Source organism: Cryptomeria japonica, chromosome 6 (assembly GCF_030272615.1).
Source record: "Cryptomeria japonica chromosome 6, Sugi_1.0, whole genome shotgun sequence".
Classification (NCBI taxonomy): Eukaryota; Viridiplantae; Streptophyta; class Pinopsida; order Cupressales; family Cupressaceae; genus Cryptomeria; species Cryptomeria japonica.
In genome coordinates, this window is record NC_081410.1 from 101,791,141 (window position 1) to 101,812,663 (window position 21,523).

General features: G+C 39.0%; 1 protein-coding gene across 1 annotated transcript in view; it reads left to right on the forward strand.

Annotated features, from left to right (window-relative positions):
- Positions 1 to 21,523, forward strand: part of LOC131050118 (K(+) efflux antiporter 3, chloroplastic) — a 244,011-nt gene that overhangs the window by 40,886 nt on the left and 181,602 nt on the right. Inside the window, 1 exon segment of the mRNA XM_057984273.2 lies at positions 17,580 to 17,681. Coding sequence (XP_057840256.2) covers positions 17,580 to 17,681 — 102 coding nt within the window.

A 21,523-nucleotide genomic window follows, 5' to 3' on the forward strand; every position in this document is an offset into this window, starting at 1 on the left:
ATGCATCTCACAAAGGCAGACTTGAGGGGAGTTAAGAACCTTTCACTAGCATGGGGTACTTTACCATTTCCTTGCACCGTCTTTTTCATGATAAGGCGGGGTTTGAGACATTGTGGAACCATGGAGGGCGGACTTCATTGATCTCATAACTTCTTCCACCACTTCCAAGGCGGACTTCATGATCTTCATAACCCACTTCCACCACTTCCAAGGCAGACTTCTTGATCTTCATAACCCACTTCCACCACTTCCAAGATGGACTTCTTTGACTTTGTGCACCAACTCATGGCGGGCTTGATGAATTTCAGGAACCACAACCTTAACCAAGGGCGGAGTTCATCATTGTTAGGAACCAATGAGGGCGAACTTTATGAACTTCAAGAACCACATGATCAAAACTTGATTTTTCCATAACTTGTGCAATTTTTACCGGATCGCCTTGAAATTTGAAAACTGTGCTTCAATCATTTATTGAATTCCTCGGGATCCCTAAAATTTAGGAGATTGGCTTTTTGGGTCAAAATTTGGATTTTAGGAGGAATTTGTCAATCATTTCATTACATCTCAATGTGAATAGTGCAAACCCTAGATCCACTTTCTAAAAATAGAAAAATCAAGGTTCCCTAAAAAATAGGAAATTTTTTCTAAAATAGCCATTTCGGGGATTGTGCTCAAAAATGCCAAAAACGAAACTTCCTAAAAAATAGGAAAAAGCAAAAAGCAAAACTTTCTAAAAATAGAAAGTTGTCCAAATTAGCTCAAATCAATTGCGATCCTTGTCCTTTGGGCTTTCTAGACACAATGACGACGTCTAGACTCTGTTTTAACCATGGCTTGCACACACTGACTTATAATGTTCAAAACTCAGGTCGTTCAAAACCAGTGAACCATGGGGACGCGTCCCCCCCCTTTTTGGGCGCGTCCCCCCGTCAGAGACGTCTCGGGGACGCGGGGACGCGGGACGCGGACGCGACGTCCCCCGCCGTCCCGCCACCGCCAACCAAACTCCGCTGGGACGTGGAGACGTCCCCGCGTCTCCTGGGGGACGTCTGGGCGTCTCCCTGTCCCTCAAGAGACGTCCAGTCGTCTCTCGAGGGACGGGGAGACGCCCAAGCATCTCCCGCGTTCCCACGCGATTAAAAGACATTTTTGCTTTTTTTTAAAAGTTTTTTATAACATGTGCTTTTTGGGGGGGGGTTAAGGGGTAACCCTAATTGGACGTGGGCCCCACCCTACCCCCCAAAACAACACAAAAGCATGTTTATTTTGGATTTCACTCTCATTTTGCAAAACTGATCTTTTTTCCAGCAGCTTGAAGAGGAGGAAATACTTGAAGAAGATTGATTGAAGGGGTGAGAAAAGTGACTACAAGCGTGATAGGAGCTAGAAGAAGCAAGAAGAAGAGGAAGAAGAAGATTCTTCTACATTTTGGAGAGATTTTTCAAGCACAAGGTAGGGTTTTTCAACTTCTTCTTGTTTTTTTTTTGTTTTACTTTCTGATTTTCATTGTTCTATGTCATTTTTGGTTTTTTTAATTTTTTTTCCCTATTCATCTCAAGACTCAAAATGAGATTTGATGTTGAATCTTGAGGGCAAAATGATTCATCATTTTGCCCTCAAGATTCAACATCAAATCTCATTTTGAGATGAATAGGAAAAAAATTTAAAAATATATTGTTAAACAAGGCTGATTTTATTTTTATTTTTATTTTTATTTTGTGAAATGCAGTGTCAATTTGAAAATTTCACAATGAGCTCCCAAGGCACGAGTGAAGATAACATGGAAATCCATTCTCATAGTGAGAATGATTCAGAATATGAACCTGAAAATGAGGGGGGTGACCATGGGGCTGATCCTGGAGGCCAATCTAGTTCTATGGCAAGTGCAGTAGCTAGTACAGGTTGCCCTTCAGAGTTGTTGGCACCATATGCTAGGGGTCATTTTGATCCTAAGTCTCCTCTAAAACAGTTTGCTTCACAAATATCAGTACAAGGCACTGCATCACATTCAAGTGGGGGAACAAGGAAGTGGAAGTGCAATATTTGTGACAGAGAATGGTTCGGTAGCATTAGCAGGGTGAATGCACACTTTCTATTTTGGAGAGGAAAAGGCGTGAAACATTGTAAGTTTTTGGAGGAACCCAAAAATATACATTACAGAATTGAGTTTAACAGGATTTGGGGGGTTCCAGATGACACAAATATTTCAATGCCTACTACTTTGTCTGCTAGGGCATCACTTCACGACAGCCAGAATGTGCCAGTGCCACATACTTATCATGCTTCGCAGGCGGGAGGAATGATGTTTGGATCTCCATCTACTTCCACTTCTACTGCTGCCAGGGCTGGGAAACGTAAGTTGCATACACCACAGAGCAACCCCATTGCTGATATGTTTAATGTGCAGCTGAGAGATGAGATAGATGAATCCATTGGCAATTTCTTCTTTGCCAATGGCATTCCATTTCATGTTTCACGGTCTCCTTATTATAGGAAGATGATAGATATGGTGGCCAAGGGAGGACCATCTTATGTGCCACCAGGGGAGACGAAAATGAGGACCTCGATCTTGGATAAAAGCTATTCCAAGATCAATATTTTGATGGAGAAGATGAAGGCATGTTGGGTGGCATCAGGGTGCAGCATAGTTATGGATGGGTGGATGAACATTAGCCATCGTCCACTCATCAACGTCATGGTCACATGTGCAGAGGGCCCATACTTCCTTAGAGCAGTTGATTGTACAGGGCATCGTAAAGATGCTGATTTCCAGTTTCAGGTCCTCAGGGAGGCTATTGAGGAGGTTGGGCCACAAAATGTGGTCCAAGTAGTGACAGATGCAGCCTATGTGTGTAGAGCAGCAGGGAGACTCGTTGAGGCAGCCTATAGACACATTTGGTGGACCCCATGTTGTGTGCATGCCATGAACAATGCACTCAAGGACATGGGGAAGATTGACTGGATTAGAGGAGTGGTCACCGATGCGAGAGATGTGCAGATGTTTATCTGCAACCACCACATTTCACATGCACTCTTCAGGACCTTCGCGAAGAAGGAGTTCTTGAAACCAGTTGAGACTAGATATGCATCCTATTTCATTCTCTTGGAGAGAATGATTGAGTTGCAAGAGGCATTGCAACTCATGGTTATGACTAATGAGTGGAATAGGTGGGCTGAGGCCAAGACAGAGCAGGGGAGAAGGGTGAAGGAGATAGTGAAGAGTGATGTGTTTTGGACTGATGCGAAATACATTGTCTCCATCATTTCTCCAGTATTCCAGGTGATCAGATATGGGGATGGGGATGCACCTAACCTTGGAGAGCTGTATGAGTGCATTGACTCTATGCTTGGCCAGATGAGGGCTGCTGTGCGAGTGAAGGACCCCTCTCTAGCATTCTACAATGAGCAAATCCGGCCTATCATTTAGAGTAGATGGGACAAGTTGAACACTCCTTTGCATATGGCTGCCTTTGCCTTGAATCCTAAGTGGTACAAGGCTAGACCGGGTAGAATGACACCGATTGAGGATGATGAGGTGAAGGCGGGTTTCTTTAGGTGCATAGAGAAGATGTTTGATTCCAGAGATGCCGGCACAATGCACATTGAGTGGGGAAGATTTGCCACTCTTAGAGGTTATTCAGATGCGGCAAAGATGGATATAGACATTATGGCACAGGAGGACCCACTTTTGTGGTGGAAATGTCATGGCCCGAAATCTTTGACCACCACTATAGCCATCCGTCTGCTATCCCAGGTTTCCAGTTCTTCAGCTGCTGAGAGGAACTGGTCTACATATAGCTTCATCCACTCTCTTAAGAGGAACAGACTTACCTCTAAGAGAGCAGAGAAGCTTGTGGCTGTACACAGTGCTTTGTGTCTCATTGACCGCAAGACACTTATGTACAAGGAGAGTCCAGCGGCACGATGGGATGTAGAGCCAGAGGAGCCTTCACAGATTGATGAGGATGATCCTACCACTTCAGATGCAGGGCTAGTTGGTGTGAGCTTGAGGGACCTTGATCCTCAGGAGTCCAGCAGTTCCAGTGAGGAGGAGTTTGCAGATGATTAGAGGCCTCCATTAGCTACAGTTTGAGTTTTCACTTTTCAGTTTTGTCATTTTGTATTTGACTCGTCTCTTTTGTAATGCTATTGCTACACGTATTTGTATTTGGCTACTCATTGTAATGATGAATCATGTAATCATCTTTATTATTATAGACTTTGCAATGGCATCAGATATTCATATTTTTCGTTTTCCTTTTTCGATATTCATATGATAGAAATGAGAAATCTCCAATTTGACAATTTCATTTGTCAAATTTTATTTACTTTTAGTTTTAGCAATTAGCATTTAGCAATTAGTTACGTATCACTAATCTAAGTAATCTACTAATCTTGGTATTTCCTATAGTTTCATTTGAAATCTAATTCTTATACTGTTATACTGTTATACATCTTTTCAAAACTAGTTTTTCAAGTACTATATGTATATATATGAGCACCACCACCCCGCCACCCCCCCCACCGCCGTCCCCCCCGCCGTCCCCAAATTTAGGCCCTTGGTCCCCCCGTCCCGGAAACGCGTCCCCCTCGTCCCCCCGTCCCCCCGTCCCCAACGCCCGTGGAACACTGTTCAAAACTAACAAACTTGATGCGAGAGGTCACAAGGGACTAACAAAAACCCTAGAAAGCAGGAAAAAGGGAGGGTCCCCATTTGCAATGGGGTGATGTGTGAAAAGGGCACAAGAGTAACCACTTAGGATAAATTCTGTTGACGTGTATTTTGTACACAATCATACACAGAATAAAATACCCATAGGCATCTTATCCTCTCTTGAATAAAGTTGCGAACTGCTGAAGATATCGCAAGAAGGATCAGTTAGGATGACTCTAATGTTCTTTTTAGTAGGGTCTCTACGTGTGGATAAGCACCAGTGGTCGTTGTGATTGCTGTGTCATCAAGGGGCCTTACGTCGCCGAAGAATTTCCTAAACTAAACAAGCTTTCAAAAAATGCCAAAAGAGTAGGGTTTGCAAGAGGTCTAATCTAGTCTAACCCTAAGAATGACTTAATGCGGACAAGACTTGGTGAGATTCTACCAACTTCAATATTGCCATAAATTAACAACTCAATTGAAATTGATGCGATCTTCTAAGGTAACAAATGATTTTTCAATACATCAAAGATCAAGGACACTACCACAAAGGTACATATCCAAGATACAACAACGATTGAAGGTTTAAGCGATTCAAGTATCTCTAGTCGACCACGCAAGGCGTTCCTACAATCAGCAAGAAGCTAGTGGTTTGGAAAGCGAATCCTACCAAAGATCAAGTCCAACACTTTGTCCTTCGAATTAAAACACTACTTTGATTGAGAATGATTCAAGAAAAATGAACAACCATGAGGATAACCAAGAGAATTGCAACAAAACACCATAACTTCAATATTTTATTGATCTCAAAGCCATCATGTACAACAATTGTTTGAATTCCTTTCTCAAAGCTCAATCTTGCTACAAAAGTAAATTGCTTCTAAACTCTAATCTCTCTAATTCTCTAATGCATCAATAATTTCTAACTCTCTCTGATTGATTTTAAAATGAAAAGAAATGAGGGTATAAATAGCATCCTCAATTACAATGAACGATCCAGATTGAAAGAAGATCAATGGCCAAGATTATGACACCTAAACCCTAATTAGGGTTTATTACAAATAGCCCCCTTTTTACTGAACAATATTAAATGCATAGCCAAATATTAAATTTGGCACAAAAACCTAGGAGATATAGACCAATGACAATTAAGGTGCCATGTCATCTATAACAACCTCTCATCTAGAATCTTATTCCCTTTCCAATGCTCCTTTTTAGCATATGCAATGAATCTTGATACGATTCCTTCGATCTCAGCAATTGGAATCTCGGGAAGATTCCTCATTCTTTCTTCCAAGTGGATGACCTGATCAAAGGCCTTGAGAAGAGCAGCGTCCCATTCAGGTTCGAGTTCCTTAGTCTTTTCAATCAGGAGCATGGTAGCAAACATCTGGTCTCGTTGCTCATCTGTGATAACATTAGCATCCTTGCAAAAGATGACCTTAATTCTATCCTCCAATTCCTGCAAATCCACATCTGTCTCAACTTCGATCCTCCTGCCAAGAATGGTACGTAGTACCTCAAATACTCTGTCCTAGATCGGGTGGATAACCTCCTCAACATGGCTACATCTAGTACTGATGTCCTCGAAGAGAACTTCCTTCATCTGGAGTAAGGTTGACCACTGAAGTAAACTGTGAGCTCCTCCATCCATGATCTTTTCCTGTGCTAAGACCTTCCTTGATGTTTGTCTGATTACTTGCAAGACAGGAATGATAACATCTTTGGTATGAGCGAAAGCAGCTACCGTTATCATCAAGTTGTGGATGATCTCAAGAACCTGGATAGCCCTATGAATGGTCTTCATCATCCTCGTTGCAAATTCTACGACAACTGTATGAGATTTGTCAATCCAAGTGCTCATAAGCTGGACCAAACTCCTGAATCTCTCTGCCTCACCAATTGATTGAAGGGGAAGTGCCTGTACGGGTGATCTTGCTGGATCCTGACGTCCTAAAGGCTGATTGAGATGGCTGAAATATGTTCTCCATGCACCAACTTCTCTCTCAAGCTTTCTATTCCTCTCCATTTCTTCCCTAAGCTTGTCTTTCAATGCCTCAAATGAATCGGTGGCATCATCCATTGTCTGTTCAGCTGTGGATGGACCTAGCTCAAATGTCTCTACATCATATTCTTCTGCGAGGATCTCACCTTCATATTTGTCCACTGCCGGTGTAGCTATCTGCAACTTTCTGGATCCAGTCTCATCTCTAATCATCTTGGACATCTTGGTAGCCTTCCTCTGCTCTGTCACTTCCTGGGAATGTCCAACAAGGCTCTCCAAATCAATCACATTGTCCTCGTCCTCGATCACAATTACCTTCGTTAATCTTTCCTTCAACCAATCTGGGATGGCAGATCTTGTCTCTTTAACCTGTATTTCCTTGAGCAATTCTTCTTCTCTGGGAGGAGATGTTACTTCATTATCTTCCCTATCTTCATGCAACTCATTGTCTTGGAGAGATCCACCTGGTGCCTGTCCTTCTTTATCATTCTGTACCATTGACTCCATAGACTCCTCTATCTCAAATGTCCTCTTCTCTTGTCGAGAAGATGTACCGGATGAACGATCTCGGTTAGCCTCTTGCTTCTTCTTGGAAGATTCTCTCTTCTCAGGTCTCTCTTTCCTCTTTGAGCCTCTTGGATGGAGATTGCCTTCACTTGCACTTCGAAGGTTGCCTTCACTTGTATTTCTGGGATTAGGATTGCCTTCGCTTAGACTGGCTCCACCCTCAGCTGGTCTTTCCTCCAAGGTAAAAGTCATAGCTATGCCTTGCTCTCTCAACTTCTGATGCTGTACATCAACCCATCTGCGAGTACAATACAAGACTGGAGCCATCAAAGCATCTAGATCCACAACCTCGGGCTCATTCCAATCTAACCTCACTGTTTTTCTTTCTCGATCATAGGATGATTGGAGATGTCTGCCACTGTCCTGAGCTTGGTCGGCCACTCTGTAAATCTTGCATTTCCTGATGAAATCCAAAGGCAATCTAGAATGCATCTTTCTTTTCACTTCAAGATCGTCTAAGAGATTCATCATAAAATCTTCTATCTGAAACTCATGCTTAAATTTCCTACCGACTGTCTCCTCTATATATCCATGTGGATCAAAACTTTCTCTCAAGGCAGAGAATGAAAATGAATACAAAGCTAACTCCTTCTCTGCGTCATCCATGGCTAAAGCATTAGGACATACCTCAACCGAATTGCCCAATATGATAGGTACAGGAACTCCATTTCCATGTCTGTGTCTGAATGCCTTCGCATATGCTACCAACTGTCTTGTTACCTCAAGTAACACTATTCTGTTTGTCGGATATCTCGGCAACATGTATGGAGGTGAAGGACATCCATGAACTCTGATATAAGTAAATTTCGGAAATTGGATAAACCAAGCACCGTACCTCTTTACTAGTTCCTGTGCATCCTGAGATAGACGATTGTGAATCCCACCTTGCAACGTCCTTGTGATGTTCATCGTGAAGGTATCATTAACTAACTTGTAGTTACTTCCTGGCGGATGATGCAAGTGGACATAGGAATCACAAACTCTGACCTCGCTGGGTCCTCTTCCAATCACTCCTTTGTGAGGTAGTCCTGCGTACTCAAAGCTCCTGATCAAGGCATATATGATGTATGAACTCATGTGGAAGGACTTGGTAGCCTTCAGTCTCCTTAACTGTACGTCCAAGCAATGGCTAATCATTCTAGCCCAATGAATTGTTCCTTTTCCTTGAACTATCACCTGGATGAAGTAGAACTTCCATTTCTCAAAATAGAAGGCTTGAGGGGCTCCTCTAACTCGGTTGAGCATCGTTATCAAATCTCTGTACTCCTCCTGGAAATCGATCCTATGTGGTGTGTTCGGGATCTTGCTCAGGCGAGGACGACTCTTAAGTAACCAATTCTTGTTGATGATGCTTAGGCAAGCATCTGGATCATCTTCGTACATGGACCTGGCTCCTTCTATGCTTTTGTAGACCATATCTCTGTGCTCTGGAAGATGGAAAGCCTCACTTATAGCTTCCTTTGAAAGATAAGCTAAAGTGTTTCCCTCCTTGGACACGATCGTTCTGGACTGAGGATCATAATGACGAGCACATTCGATCATCAACTCATGGCACTGTACTGCTGGAGGGAAGCCGGCCGCCTTAATGATGCCACTTTCAATTATCCTCTTGGCGACAGGTGATGGCTTGCCAATGTAAGGGACCTCCCGAAACTTCTTCGTACTGAAGTTGCCCAAGTTGGTGACTGCAATGTTGCTCCACTTAGACACGATCTTGGTCTCCAGTTCTTTGTTCTTTTGATCTTCCTTCATAAGAGCTGGACGACTGGTGGATGCTCCCGCCTTCGGGGTCGCCATTGTAACACCTACACAACATTTCATAATAAGAAACTAGATTTTGCAATGCATAACTATAGATTAGAGATTAAATTTAGGAAACTTCATGATAAGTCTTTGAGTTATCATTTCCTAAAAACGATTGAGCTACTGAAATTTCAAAATTTCAAAATTCAAAATTTGAGGCTAGGACGATCAAAATTCAAAATTCAAGACAAAGGATCTTCGCCATACCTCTCTTGAGAACTAACTCTAAAATGCAAAATTAAGAAATTCGCCTAGGCAAAAATCAATGTTTGATGATTTCAACGTGATCCTCCTCAAACGAACGTCCTCCTTAGCAACTTCGCCACCTTTGGGGGGGGGTCTTCAATGTCTTGATGGCAAGTTCGCTCCACTTGAACCAAACTTGCACTCCTTTTGATGATGTTCGCACTTTGTATCCTTGATGAAATTCGCACTCTTCTCTAATGATAATTTCGCACTTCCTTGTCTTCTTGATATTTCTCATGCAAAGGATGTTTGAAAGATGATTTGAAAATGAAATAATTTACCTCCCCTTTATAGGCGCTCACCCTCTCATTTACCTCTAGGCCGACTTTGTAAAATATGGCAATTAAAACAAATTTCAAATAAAAATCAAGGGCCGACTTTGTAAAAATATAAGATTTAAAATTCAAGCGCTCACCCCAATTTAATTTTTATTTAAAATAATAATTAATTCATTTAATGCCCTCGCAATTAATTAATTCGATTTTTTAAAGGCAAAAAATAATTAATTAAATGTCCATGCGCAAATTTTAAATGCTAACTTTAATTGAATATTCAAATTTTATCGATTTTAGCATTTAATAAAATTCAAAAATGTTATTAGCGCCAAAATTCGGGAGATGAAAAAATACAAACCATATCGCTCTGGTCGCTGGGAGAGGGACAGGAGCGAATTAGCATTTTAGCCTTGATTCTCTTGCCTTTTACGTTCAAAACTACCTTCTCCACGTGTAAACTGGCATCTTCGTTAGGTATCTAAAGCTTGATCGATTCAACTTTGTGGATAAATGCCTCTTAAGGTCAATATCGCCCTGGTCCCTTGGTGAGGGATAGGAGCGAACCTTGTGTTCTCCTTGATCCTTGTTTCTTTGATCGCGAGTCTTCATCACTAGGCAAGTAACAACGTTACCCCTTCACTCCACGCATACTTTACTTGTCTTTTACAAGGCACATTTGATGTTTGAATGATTTTCGCCCTGGTCCCTTGGTGAGGGACTGGAGCGAACTTTATGTTCTAGCCAAAATTTGCCATCTTTTAACCTTAACTTCTTGTTCATCACCTTCCAAATGATATTTTCAACCTTGTTGATCTTTGTTTTGAGGTGATTTTTGAAGGAAAATGAGTGATTTAATTAATATCGCCCTGGTCCTTGCCTGAAGGATAGGAGCGATTTAGCTTCTTTGCTCAAGTTGATCACTTTTGGCGTTTGGTTTCTCGCATATCATCTTCTCAAGAACACTTTTGACTTTGTGCAACCCTGCATGTCCTTGGCTAGACGTGATTTTTTGAAGGAACTGGCTAGTGTAGTGAATATCGCCCTGGTCCTTGCCTGAAGGACAGGAGCGATCCTTGGTATCTTGGGCTCATCCTTGTTTCTATCAACTTGCAATTGCCTTGACAGTGTAAAACAATGTCCCTTGGTCCTTCTTGAACATTTGAAACGTGATTGATATTCAAAATTTAAGCTTATTTAGAGATTTCGCTCTGGTCCCTAGGAGAGGGACAGGAGCGAACTTGGGCATTTCCATCACCTTTGCAGTCTTTGATACTTTACTTTCTCTTCGAGGCGTTTCAAACGTCATTGCCATCTCACACCTTGACTTGGAATGATTTTAAATTTGGAAGGAAGGCAACATAACCAATACTTCGCCCTGGTCCCTGGCTGAGGGACAGGAGCGAACTTCATTTTCTAGGCTCAATCACACTTTGCCACTGCTTAAAATTATCTTCAACGGACTCGTCATGCATCCTCTCATTCATCCTTGGCATGGAATTTGTTTCAACTTGGTGAGAATTTGATCTAAGGAAGAAATCGCTCTGGTCCCTTACTGAGGGACAGGAGCGCCTAGGCAAATATGGGCCTCGCTTCGGTGTCTTGCAATCTTCAATTTGTCTTCAATGGGTCCGTTACACCTTCTTTACCTGCCTCAAACTTAAAACTTACTTGATCTTCGCCCAAATTTTGCCCTATAAGGTAATTCGCTCTGGTCCCTGGGAGAGGGACGGGAGCTAACATCAAATTTCGCCCTGGTCCCTGGCTGAGGGACAGGAGTGATTTTGCATTTAGGTCTAATTTTCCTTACGTTGGCAATTTCAAGTTATATTCAACTGATAAGATGTACTTCCTTGGTTCTCCTCAAATCGCGAAATTGTTGAAATCTTGCAAGGACAAGTCAATGTTGGATTTTAAGCTCCAGTCCTTCAGTGAGGGACAGGAGCGAATTTTGCTCCTGGCACATTTCCATGTTTGCGAAATTCTTCAAATTATATTCAACGGAAAGGACATGCCTCCCTTTATCTCTTCCAATCCGAAAATTGTCTCGATCCTGCAAGGACAGTAAAATTTTGAGAAACAAGCTCCGGTCCTTCAGTGAGGGACAGGAGCGATTTTGCTTCTACAGGCCAAAATATCAAGATTTTAGAGTTTTAACCACTTGACAAGGCAACAATAAGACTTTTCCAATGCCCGGAATCAAATATCAAAATTTTCAAAATTTAATCAAAAATCCAATTGGACAAAAGTCCATAATTCCATCATTTAACACTTAGACAGATTTGGACTTGTATTCAAAATTCCTACTGCACCTAGACCAACTCACTTGACCTCCTGACGAATTCACCTTATTCAAAATTGCATCCTACGGGAGGAAGCTCAAAAGCTCTCAAGATGGACTGGACTCTGGCCTGAAAACACAAAACAGAAACCCTAAGGCTTGACCCTAGTCCAGACGACTGACATACTAAACCAAAACCCTAAAAAGCAGAGAGAAAGGCGAGAAAAACGAGCAAAAAGAGGGGGTCCCCATTTTAATGGGGCGATGTGTGAAATGGTCACAACAGATAACAACCTAAGTTATTATTTCTAGTAACTACCTTTTAGAAGTAAGTTAGGATTTACCTAACTTTTACAAAAATCAAGTTCATTTTCTAACTAGTAGTTAGAATGAGTGACATAGACACTTTTACAATAGAACAACTTGAAATTTATAACTTTCAAGTTAGGATCATGACGAGGTGTTTATCCATCTTCATCTTCTTTATTTGTACTTGTAATCATCTCACCATCCATGTATTTGAGGGCACAAAATATATGCCTTTCCATTCGAAAGGAAAAGACAACTTCGAGGTTCTCCACAAGGATGTAAAGGATCGACTGTTGCAATTTGCCCGTATATTGATACCTTGATCATTGACATAAAGAGTACCCAATGACACCTTAGCCTTAAAGGATATGCAATAACTATATTTGCTAAGCAGATTCTCTTTCCAAGAACCTTTAATATGTAGTTCCATCCTCTCAATAATATGCAATGCCATCTCCATAAACAAGTTGTGGATTAATAGAATTGCACACACCATATAGAAGTGTGCTCATATGTTTTCTTATCTCCACATTAGCGATGTCAATTCCAAAATTGAGATGGCGAGCGATTTTGCTTTGACATGGTAAGAGGCCTAAGATTTGCAAATGACTGGTAATATCATTGACCAGGAGGTCTTAAGTACAAGATTCAACACAAGGTTTATAAAATTTCTCTAGTTTAAAAACTGGGCTAACAGAACCAGATCTCACTCAAAAGGCTAGGGTTGTTGTCATGTAGGTGAAATCAGCTTATCAGCAAATTGTGGAAGGCCAACTCTACAAGAGTGGGTTAATTCTCCTAGGCTTCGAGTTCAACTTAGACTCGTGAGGGTGTTCCCAAGGGTAAACCTTAATAGGTATTAAAATTAAACAAAATGGACAAGCAAAACCAATGCAACTAAACCCAAATGTAATCTTAACCCCAAATACTGTCACGAGGTCAAGAAAAACTGGTGTAATATCCCCTGTTCAAATGATGACTGAAAACAAGGAATATTTGCTGCTAGGACTGCGTGTTATGCTGATAGTGTTTTCAGATTTGTAGTGATGACTTACACACATAAATATCATTAAATAAACAACTCACAAATGGTCCACAAGCTGATATTGGTCAAAGCAACTTGACTCCTATGATTAATTTCCAAACTCAATGTCAAATCAAGTTATAACAGCAAATGGCATTTTAACAAATACTTGTCATGCATCCTCAGAAAGAAAGTGTAATGAGATGCAGGGTAAGGATCTCTTTTGATAATTCATATGATGGTCAAATTTTGATAATTCATATGATGCTGGATTTCTGAAGACTCAAGGACTGCAACTATTCTTATGCATTCACACTGAGAATTTACAATGAAAGTTTTTGTAAAGAACCTGGCCAAGACGCCTTAATGGAGCAAGCAAGGTATGATGCCAAAGACTCTCCAAAAAGCCAAATTGAACCTCTTCAAACATCATCCTTACTGCTGCAATGTACAGTCTGAGATCACAGTGAATGGCAGCCGATATCAATTCAAACCTTCCCCAAAGGATCGCCTTGATTGATGGACTGTATCGCCACCCTCATTGGAAGATAAATCCACAAGCCAGGAGTCAAACTGATGGACAATGGCAGTCAAATACGATTCTGATTTTAATTGATTAGGGGCCAATACCTCCACGAATCACCTCCAATTAGCCACACAATGAATTGCCCTTATCCTCTAACAAATTGCTGGTCTCCAATGCGACCCTTGAAGCTCCCTTGAGTTAATATGGTCAAAATCGTGGATGAGTACAGTCTGATACAAATTCTGATAAAAATCTGTTTGGGAGCTGCAAACACCTTCAAATCCCTCCTAGAAGGATCGCCCCACCTTGCTATTCAAATCGCCTAATACAAGTGTTAAGTTCAAAGCCTATTTGACAAATATTGACCAAAATCGAAGGGTATGGCATAGCAGTTTGGTAGTCTTCAGACTTAGCAATGGTAAATCTGCTAGCTTAATTCTCCCAATAATCTTTCTAACCAAATCGGCCTCTCTTCCTTGAATGATTTTGATTAGTTATGAGAGCCAAACTGCTGATTCTGAAAATTCCTCAAGATATGCACCATGGCAGCAACAAAACCTCAATAAGCACAAATGAAAGGACTGATTGTCCTTCCCAATCACCATAACCTGTTATGCACAATGTGGAAAACTGAAAATCTCCCACTCCCAAACGAAGAACTAGGGTTTCGTCCAGCCCTTCTAACAAATCTGCTGAAGGTTTACGTCCTCAGAGATTCCACCAATGCCTCGCATCAGTCATTTCATCATATCCATATTTCCAATCTACCTAATCATCAATCACCCTCTTCTATTTATCCTTTTCATAACCCATCGTGAGATTCCTTCTAGAAGAGGGTAGGTACACTTTATTGTTTATTAAGTGACTTTTTAATTATTTTAATTTTATACTATAGTCACTATTTAATTAAATTAATTAAATATAAAGTCACTTTTTAATTTTTAATTTATTTTAATGACTTTATAAGAAATAATTAATTTCTCCTTATTCCTCCACTTAGCCAAAAGGCTAAATTTTCATGAAAGGCTTAGAAAATAGGGACATTACAACTGGCTGCATGTAGCCCCTATATAGCTGATTTGACTATGCAAGCATGACCCACATAAAATATATCTATTGAATGTTCACTTAAGAATGATTCCCTAGTTATATTGATAGTCATGGGTGCACAAGGACCACCTAAACTAACTGCTAATTAATATTTTGATTTAAATGATTTGAGATTGGCCAAGTGGGCAAAGAGACCTGTTGGCACCTTCAAATTTTTGCAATTTGAAGTACCATAATGTGTTCAGTTTGCAGCAGTACACTCAGAAACACCCCTATTAAAATTTGCGTTAAGTGGCCTACTTTGGAGGGTCATAAATTGAAACCTGTTGATAGCCATGCAAAACCACTTGATGGACATGCTTATGCATCATAAGTAAGCACATTGGCCCAGTAACAGATCCCTAGGATCAGATCTGATAGGTTTGATGTTTGCATTTTGTCAAATCAGCCCTGGGGCCCACCTTTGACCTTTAAAATTTTGCAACCTAGGAGGAATCAAAAAGAACTGTTTGGCAATGGCAATTGTCATGTCAAATATCAGTGCACTTTTTCAGTCTCATAGCCTTATGATCAGGTTTGACGAGTTTCCTAGGGCAATTCCAGATGCAATTTGGTCAGTTTTGAGGTTTGAAAAAGGTTTGAAAATTGCGGAATCAAACAACAACCCACTTCATATTTTGGCCCTAAATGCATGAAGAATCAATATGATGGCATTCTTAGGTTCTAGTTGCTTGAAAACGGAATCTTTTTAGGCTAGGCCCACAACGGGACCCGACATACATCTTGGGATCATAAGGTCAATGCATGCTTGATTTCAAATGATTTCTATTGTTTAAATCATTCCATGATTTAAATAATAATAATAATATGCATCACACTACGGTGCACGCATGAAAACACCACGAACTGGTTTTTTTCGATTTCTCTAGCTGTGTCCAGAGCCTTGCATGAATTGGTTTTTTTGACTGCATAAATTGTGGAGTCTGATTTTGTGAAGAAATTTTGGTATAGTGAATTGATTTCAATGGCAAAACTGCATTCGACTGTGAGAGTTTAATTTTGTATTGATTTGATTTATATTACCTGTGTTTCCATTTTATTTATTCTATGTATTTTCCATTTTATTAATAGTACCAAATAAAATCAATACAAAATTGAAACAACATCATTTTAAATTTTTAATAACACCTACATAAATTATGTTTTCCATTTTATATAATTTTTATTGCAGTAAATTTGTAAAATAAAATGGAAAACAGATTTTAACTATTTCCCCTTCTTCCAATACTATTTCCCTCATCTTGCTAATGTTTTTTGATGAGACCTTAGGAGATCCAAAGTTGTTCCTTAGGAGATCCAAAGTTGGCTAAAAACTTATCCTTTATCTCTTGCCATTCAAATGTCATCATGCCTAGGGGAGTGTTAAAGAGGCGTGATAGACTGAGGGAAGAGAGGGGATACTACTACCAGGACTACTGGAATGGACCTCAAGATACAAGTGAAGCTAGAAACAAAGTTACTAAGTAGGTAGAAGACTCATCACACGGTGAGTTGATGGACCTTTAAATTGTGAGTTAATATGGTTTTTGATTCTTGTGGTGTTGTCTATCAGTCTGCCAGGTCAAGTGATCGCACCTACTCATTTCTTTCCTACTGTGAGTTGTTAACAGATGATATGGAATCTGTAACTGTTTCTGTATTTCAATCATACTCAGATAGGCTTACATTAGAGATCATCTATATCGTGTTGGTATAATTTGAGACATTTTATTTCTCTCTGTCTTGGATTTTGTGGTGATGACTATGGTAGAAAGAAGATAACTGTGAGGTCAACAATAAGTGACTCTTTCTAGTTTCTTAGCGTGTCATGCTCTTTCTTCTTTGAATTTCATGTGTACAAGTTTAACAGGAGAGTCGGCCTTTTCTTTTGTGACCTCTTGCACTCACAAACCTTGCTTTTCCAAACCTTGTGATTTGGATTGTTATGTTGGATGAGATTCTCTATTTGTTTACTTTCTTGTATTGGACACCCTATTTGAATCTGTTGTATTCAATTTGCTGGTGTTGTTTGAGGTTTCTTAAGCTTGGCAATCCTTGCTTGCTGCACCTGAACTCACACTTGTAACATCTCACGAGTCTATCTTTATGTTGTAGGATATTATCCTCAATGATAAATTCAATTAACTAATGTCTATCCTGGTTGGGAGTACTATACATGAAAGTGCAAAGAAAGAAGTAGGTTAATTATGGCAACAGTTTATAACATGTTCTTAACTTCTTAGACAAACAAGAACAAAGTCAGTATTGTCTGTCTGGTTAGCAGTAGGGCAGTTCTTTGAAGGAAGGATACTTGATGAACTCATGGATGGATACCCCTATAAATGAATGGATAAGAAAAAGAAGATACGAAATAGTAATCAAAGATACAATTTTAGCGGCATCCCCTTGATTAGCAGGGAGGTGCAGGAAATCCTCTATCAGATTTCAGATGTTGCTTGATTTTTGTCATTTATAAAAGAGAGATAAATTAATCTCAGATATAAAATTTATGGTATTAAGTTATTAACATTTCAATTGAGCTAATTTTAGGAGGTTTTTCCATTCAAAAACATTTTTGTGCATGCATGAAACACACAAATGGCCACAAACTTCAGCTTCAATACATTTTTGGTAGCACATACTTGTATGTGGTAAAATATTTTATTTTGTCTTAAAGTTATCATATATTGTGCCTGTGACATACATAGCTATTGGGGTACTTGTTTTATGATTATTGCTTAATCATCGGTTTGAAATGATGATATATATTTATGTTCAAGTTTATTTCTATGATTTAGTGCAGATCTTGGGGTTCTTTTTCGCTGGAGTGGTTCTAAATCAGTTTGGCTTGATTAGAAACATAACAGATATTAAGGTCTTGTCAGAGTGGGGGATCCTTTTCTTGGTAAGATTGGTTTGGATCTCTGTATTATTTTATACAAAATACTTAATGTCATTGAATCTCTGTCATAATATTTAGGGATAATTTTCTAACATGGACTTTGATATGCACCCAATTTTTTAACATAATCATACATTACTACTTGTAATTGGATTATAAACGTCGTAGTATGAACTCCAAAGAGTTGATTGCAGGGATAACTTTTGACAGTGTTATTTATGTAATGATAAGCATAAAGAGAACACTATGGAATGTACAAGTAGTATGGCCTTAGAAGAATTCATTATAAAGGTTAGAGATTATGTGATGTATATGAAATCTGGCATATGTGAAGTGTACCTTAATTATGTTATATAACATTTAATGATTAGCATCCTAATAACATATTATGAAAGGATTCATACAAGCATTCAAGTGAAGGTGTAAGTCTAATTGGGGTTCTATGAGGAAACAACATCTATCTTTGGCCAGGGAAACGAGCAAGGGACATATACCTTAAAGAAGCCAAATGTGAGATGCAGCCTAGGATAATTATTATGTATATTTATCTTGGGAATATTGCTACTAGATTCCATCTTTCAACTAAAACATTAAACAGTGTGATCCCTTTTATTACAGCTAGCTGTTTTAAAGCATTTTAGATGTTATAATATGTTTATAGGAAGAACAGAGAGAAATCTCTAAATAAGTTAGTTGGATTATGCATAATTGCCTGCAAAAACTCCTTTAAAGAGATGAGACATATTCAAACCATGTGGGCCCATTTAATGGCAACCATGAAAGGATGCTAAATTAGAAGTATAACGTTCACACAAGTGGATAACTGTTATGCCCTTGCCAAATAGTATTTAGTTGCAATATTAGATGTCTTCTTGATTTTATGAATTTGAATATTGTACTCTTTTTTGGGTATTCTTCTCTTAACCATTGTAGTGTCATGTTGTGCTCTCAGTATGGACATAGATATAATAAAATTGTAATTATCTTTGAGATATGAACAAAAAAGTCCAAGATATGAAAGGGTATACCTTGAGATGTAAAAGGTGCATTCGGAGATATGAAATGTTAAGAGCAATGCTATATTTTCTAGACTTCAAACTAATTGTTTCTTCATCGACAGAATTTCCTTGCCTGCAATGTCATCTCATGGCGCCCTTTGACCCTGTTGTATGTAAAGTTTTCTGCCACATCTATTTTTTCAATAGTGCGATTGATAGGGATCTTGTAGTGAGATGGTTGTGAGATGATTACCAAAGTACTTATATATGATATTTCAATAAAGCCTTAATCAATTGCAAAACTCCTAAAAAAACTTGGGTTCTTTTGGTCACTTCTAATGGAAATGTGTTATACATGCTGCTCTCTAATAAAATTGGGTGTATGCGATTCTTGTATTATGATTGAGTTCTCCTCCATAGGCATTTTGTTTACTGGTCATGTCATGTAAAAATGCTTAAATTCTCCAGCAAAATTACATTCGCAAGTTGAAAGCTAGAATTAATTAAGTCTTTGAAGTAAAACTTCAGATAATGACATTTAGTAGGTAAGTTTGATTTGAGGAAACTTAGTGAAAGGATATATTGTTAATGACAAAACACATAAAAGAAGAACGTCGAGTTTATATACTTTTCCTTTGTGCAAACTGTTAACCAAATCTGCCAATTCTATGATGTCATTTGATTCCAATAGAGGACGATTCTAATAATGAATTACTTATAATAATTTGAGCTTTAATGAGGGTGTATATATAGTATATTAGTATATATCCACAGTCAGACTACCATGTAGTTGGTGATGTACATTTAATATGGCTTGTGTTTGATCAGAGAAGAGTTGCTTTACTTTGTTGGTTTTCCCCTTAACTTGTGGAGTGTTGTATGATCCATTTTTTTTGTTGAGGAAGTTCTTGTACCAGTTGACAGAACTTTGTAATTCATTTTCAAGTGGCATAATTAACATAGTAAAGGACAAAGCATGTAGTGTAGCTTTATAACCACTTGGAATTGTCCAAAATTGACCACACATGGTAACCTCATACGTCTACTTCTTTTTGCCAAATAACAGTAGGCAACCCCTTCATTAAGAATTAGATAGTTTTCCTTTTGGTTGATTTTTCACTCATCATTCAAAGAATCTGCTGCTGGGTCTGAAAGATGATTCTGTTGAGTCGTTGACCATAACCTGTGTACAAACTCGAATAGGTGTTGATTATCAGAGTTAATGTAACAAGTAAGTCCATTCACTGACCATCTTTCTGTGATGATGATTACAAGATTATTGTATCTTTGTTTCATGCACACCATAATTCATTCCATGCCATATGACACAACAAAGGATCTTACCATGCAATTCTGCCATGCCATTGAAATACAAAATAATATTGTACATGAAAATTAAGTAAATATAGATTAAAGGTTGAAAACAAGACATACCAGATTGCCTATACAAAATTTGTTTCTCTCTCCTACAAGCGAGTCCATGCTGAATAAGAATCGTTCTCAACTAAAGGTTTCTTCTGGAATTAAGCTCTTTAGAGTTGCCTTACCAATTATATAGACTAAGGCATGTGGACAATGCTATATTTTTCGAACAAAGCAAGAAGAAGCAGTCCTTGGCATTATACTTGGATGATTTTCACACCATGTTCCCAAGTCTTAGTTTGGTAGAGGTTGGAAGTACACTGGAAAACCTGAATGGATTGGGTTGGAAACCTATTCCTTGCTTTTGTTAAATTAGTGTCAAATTGTCAATGCCTCATGAGTGTAATTTGGTCAAATAGGCGCACTTCTACTCAACTTCTCCACTTGTGTAATATACACCCCTAATTTTTTTTTTGAAAATATCTTCAATTAAAAATAAAATGCTATGTAGAATCCTTCCCACTTTGTGATCACCCAGATCCCAAAATGGGCAATGTGAGAGCATGGTGTTCTGGAGTACAATTAACTGACATGTGGTGTTTAAAGGAACGCACCAGGCGGAAAGCCAGCCAATACCACTTATTCAGTGGGTGCATATGCATTACATGTAATAAGCTGGATCAATTGTTTAAACCAATTTTTTTGCAATTTTCAGAGTTTATGAGGAATAGGTATTTCATCAAATAGTTTGTTTGCAGTAGGTTTGAGAGCTCATTTCATTATTATTAAATCACAATTTATAAACCAACATCAGAACACAATATTTCTATCTCCCGTGATGGTATTAAGATATTCCCTTAGATAACTGAAAGTTGTTTACAATAGATAATTTTCTCCTAGTGCATATGTTGCTGTAGTAAACTAGAAGATACAATAACATTAACAGAACTTCTGCAATTAATGAAATTGCATATATATAAATCTCCCACCTTTTTGTAAATCTCATAGAAGTTCAAACAGCAGCTACCAATACTCTCAACTCTAGGTCCAAGATGTACGACACTCCTTTTTCATGATGCATGACACCCTAGGAATGGTACGACAGTCATACGTGGGCTGCAACTTCCTTAGGAAGGCAGAAATAGCAAATAAACTTGAGGAAGGTAGCGCTAGCTTGGTCTGACTTGCTTTAACTCCCACCTAGATGCCACGTCACCCTTCAATGACCCCAAATCCTTGTATGACTCCTTGAAGGAAGTACGACAACCTCAAAAGCTTTGATTCTTTTTATTGAAGACATGGTTGACTCATTTGACTCCCTAAAGTGCTGCGTTGGAAGTTTCCCTAAGGCTTTCGAGACTTAAAACACAAATTATGCCCTTTATTGGTAATTAATAATGGTATGGACTTGCTGGTTAGAGCATATGGAGTAGATGGGGTTGTATGCACCTTGCCTTTCAGTTTTTCATCCATCAAGAAAACATT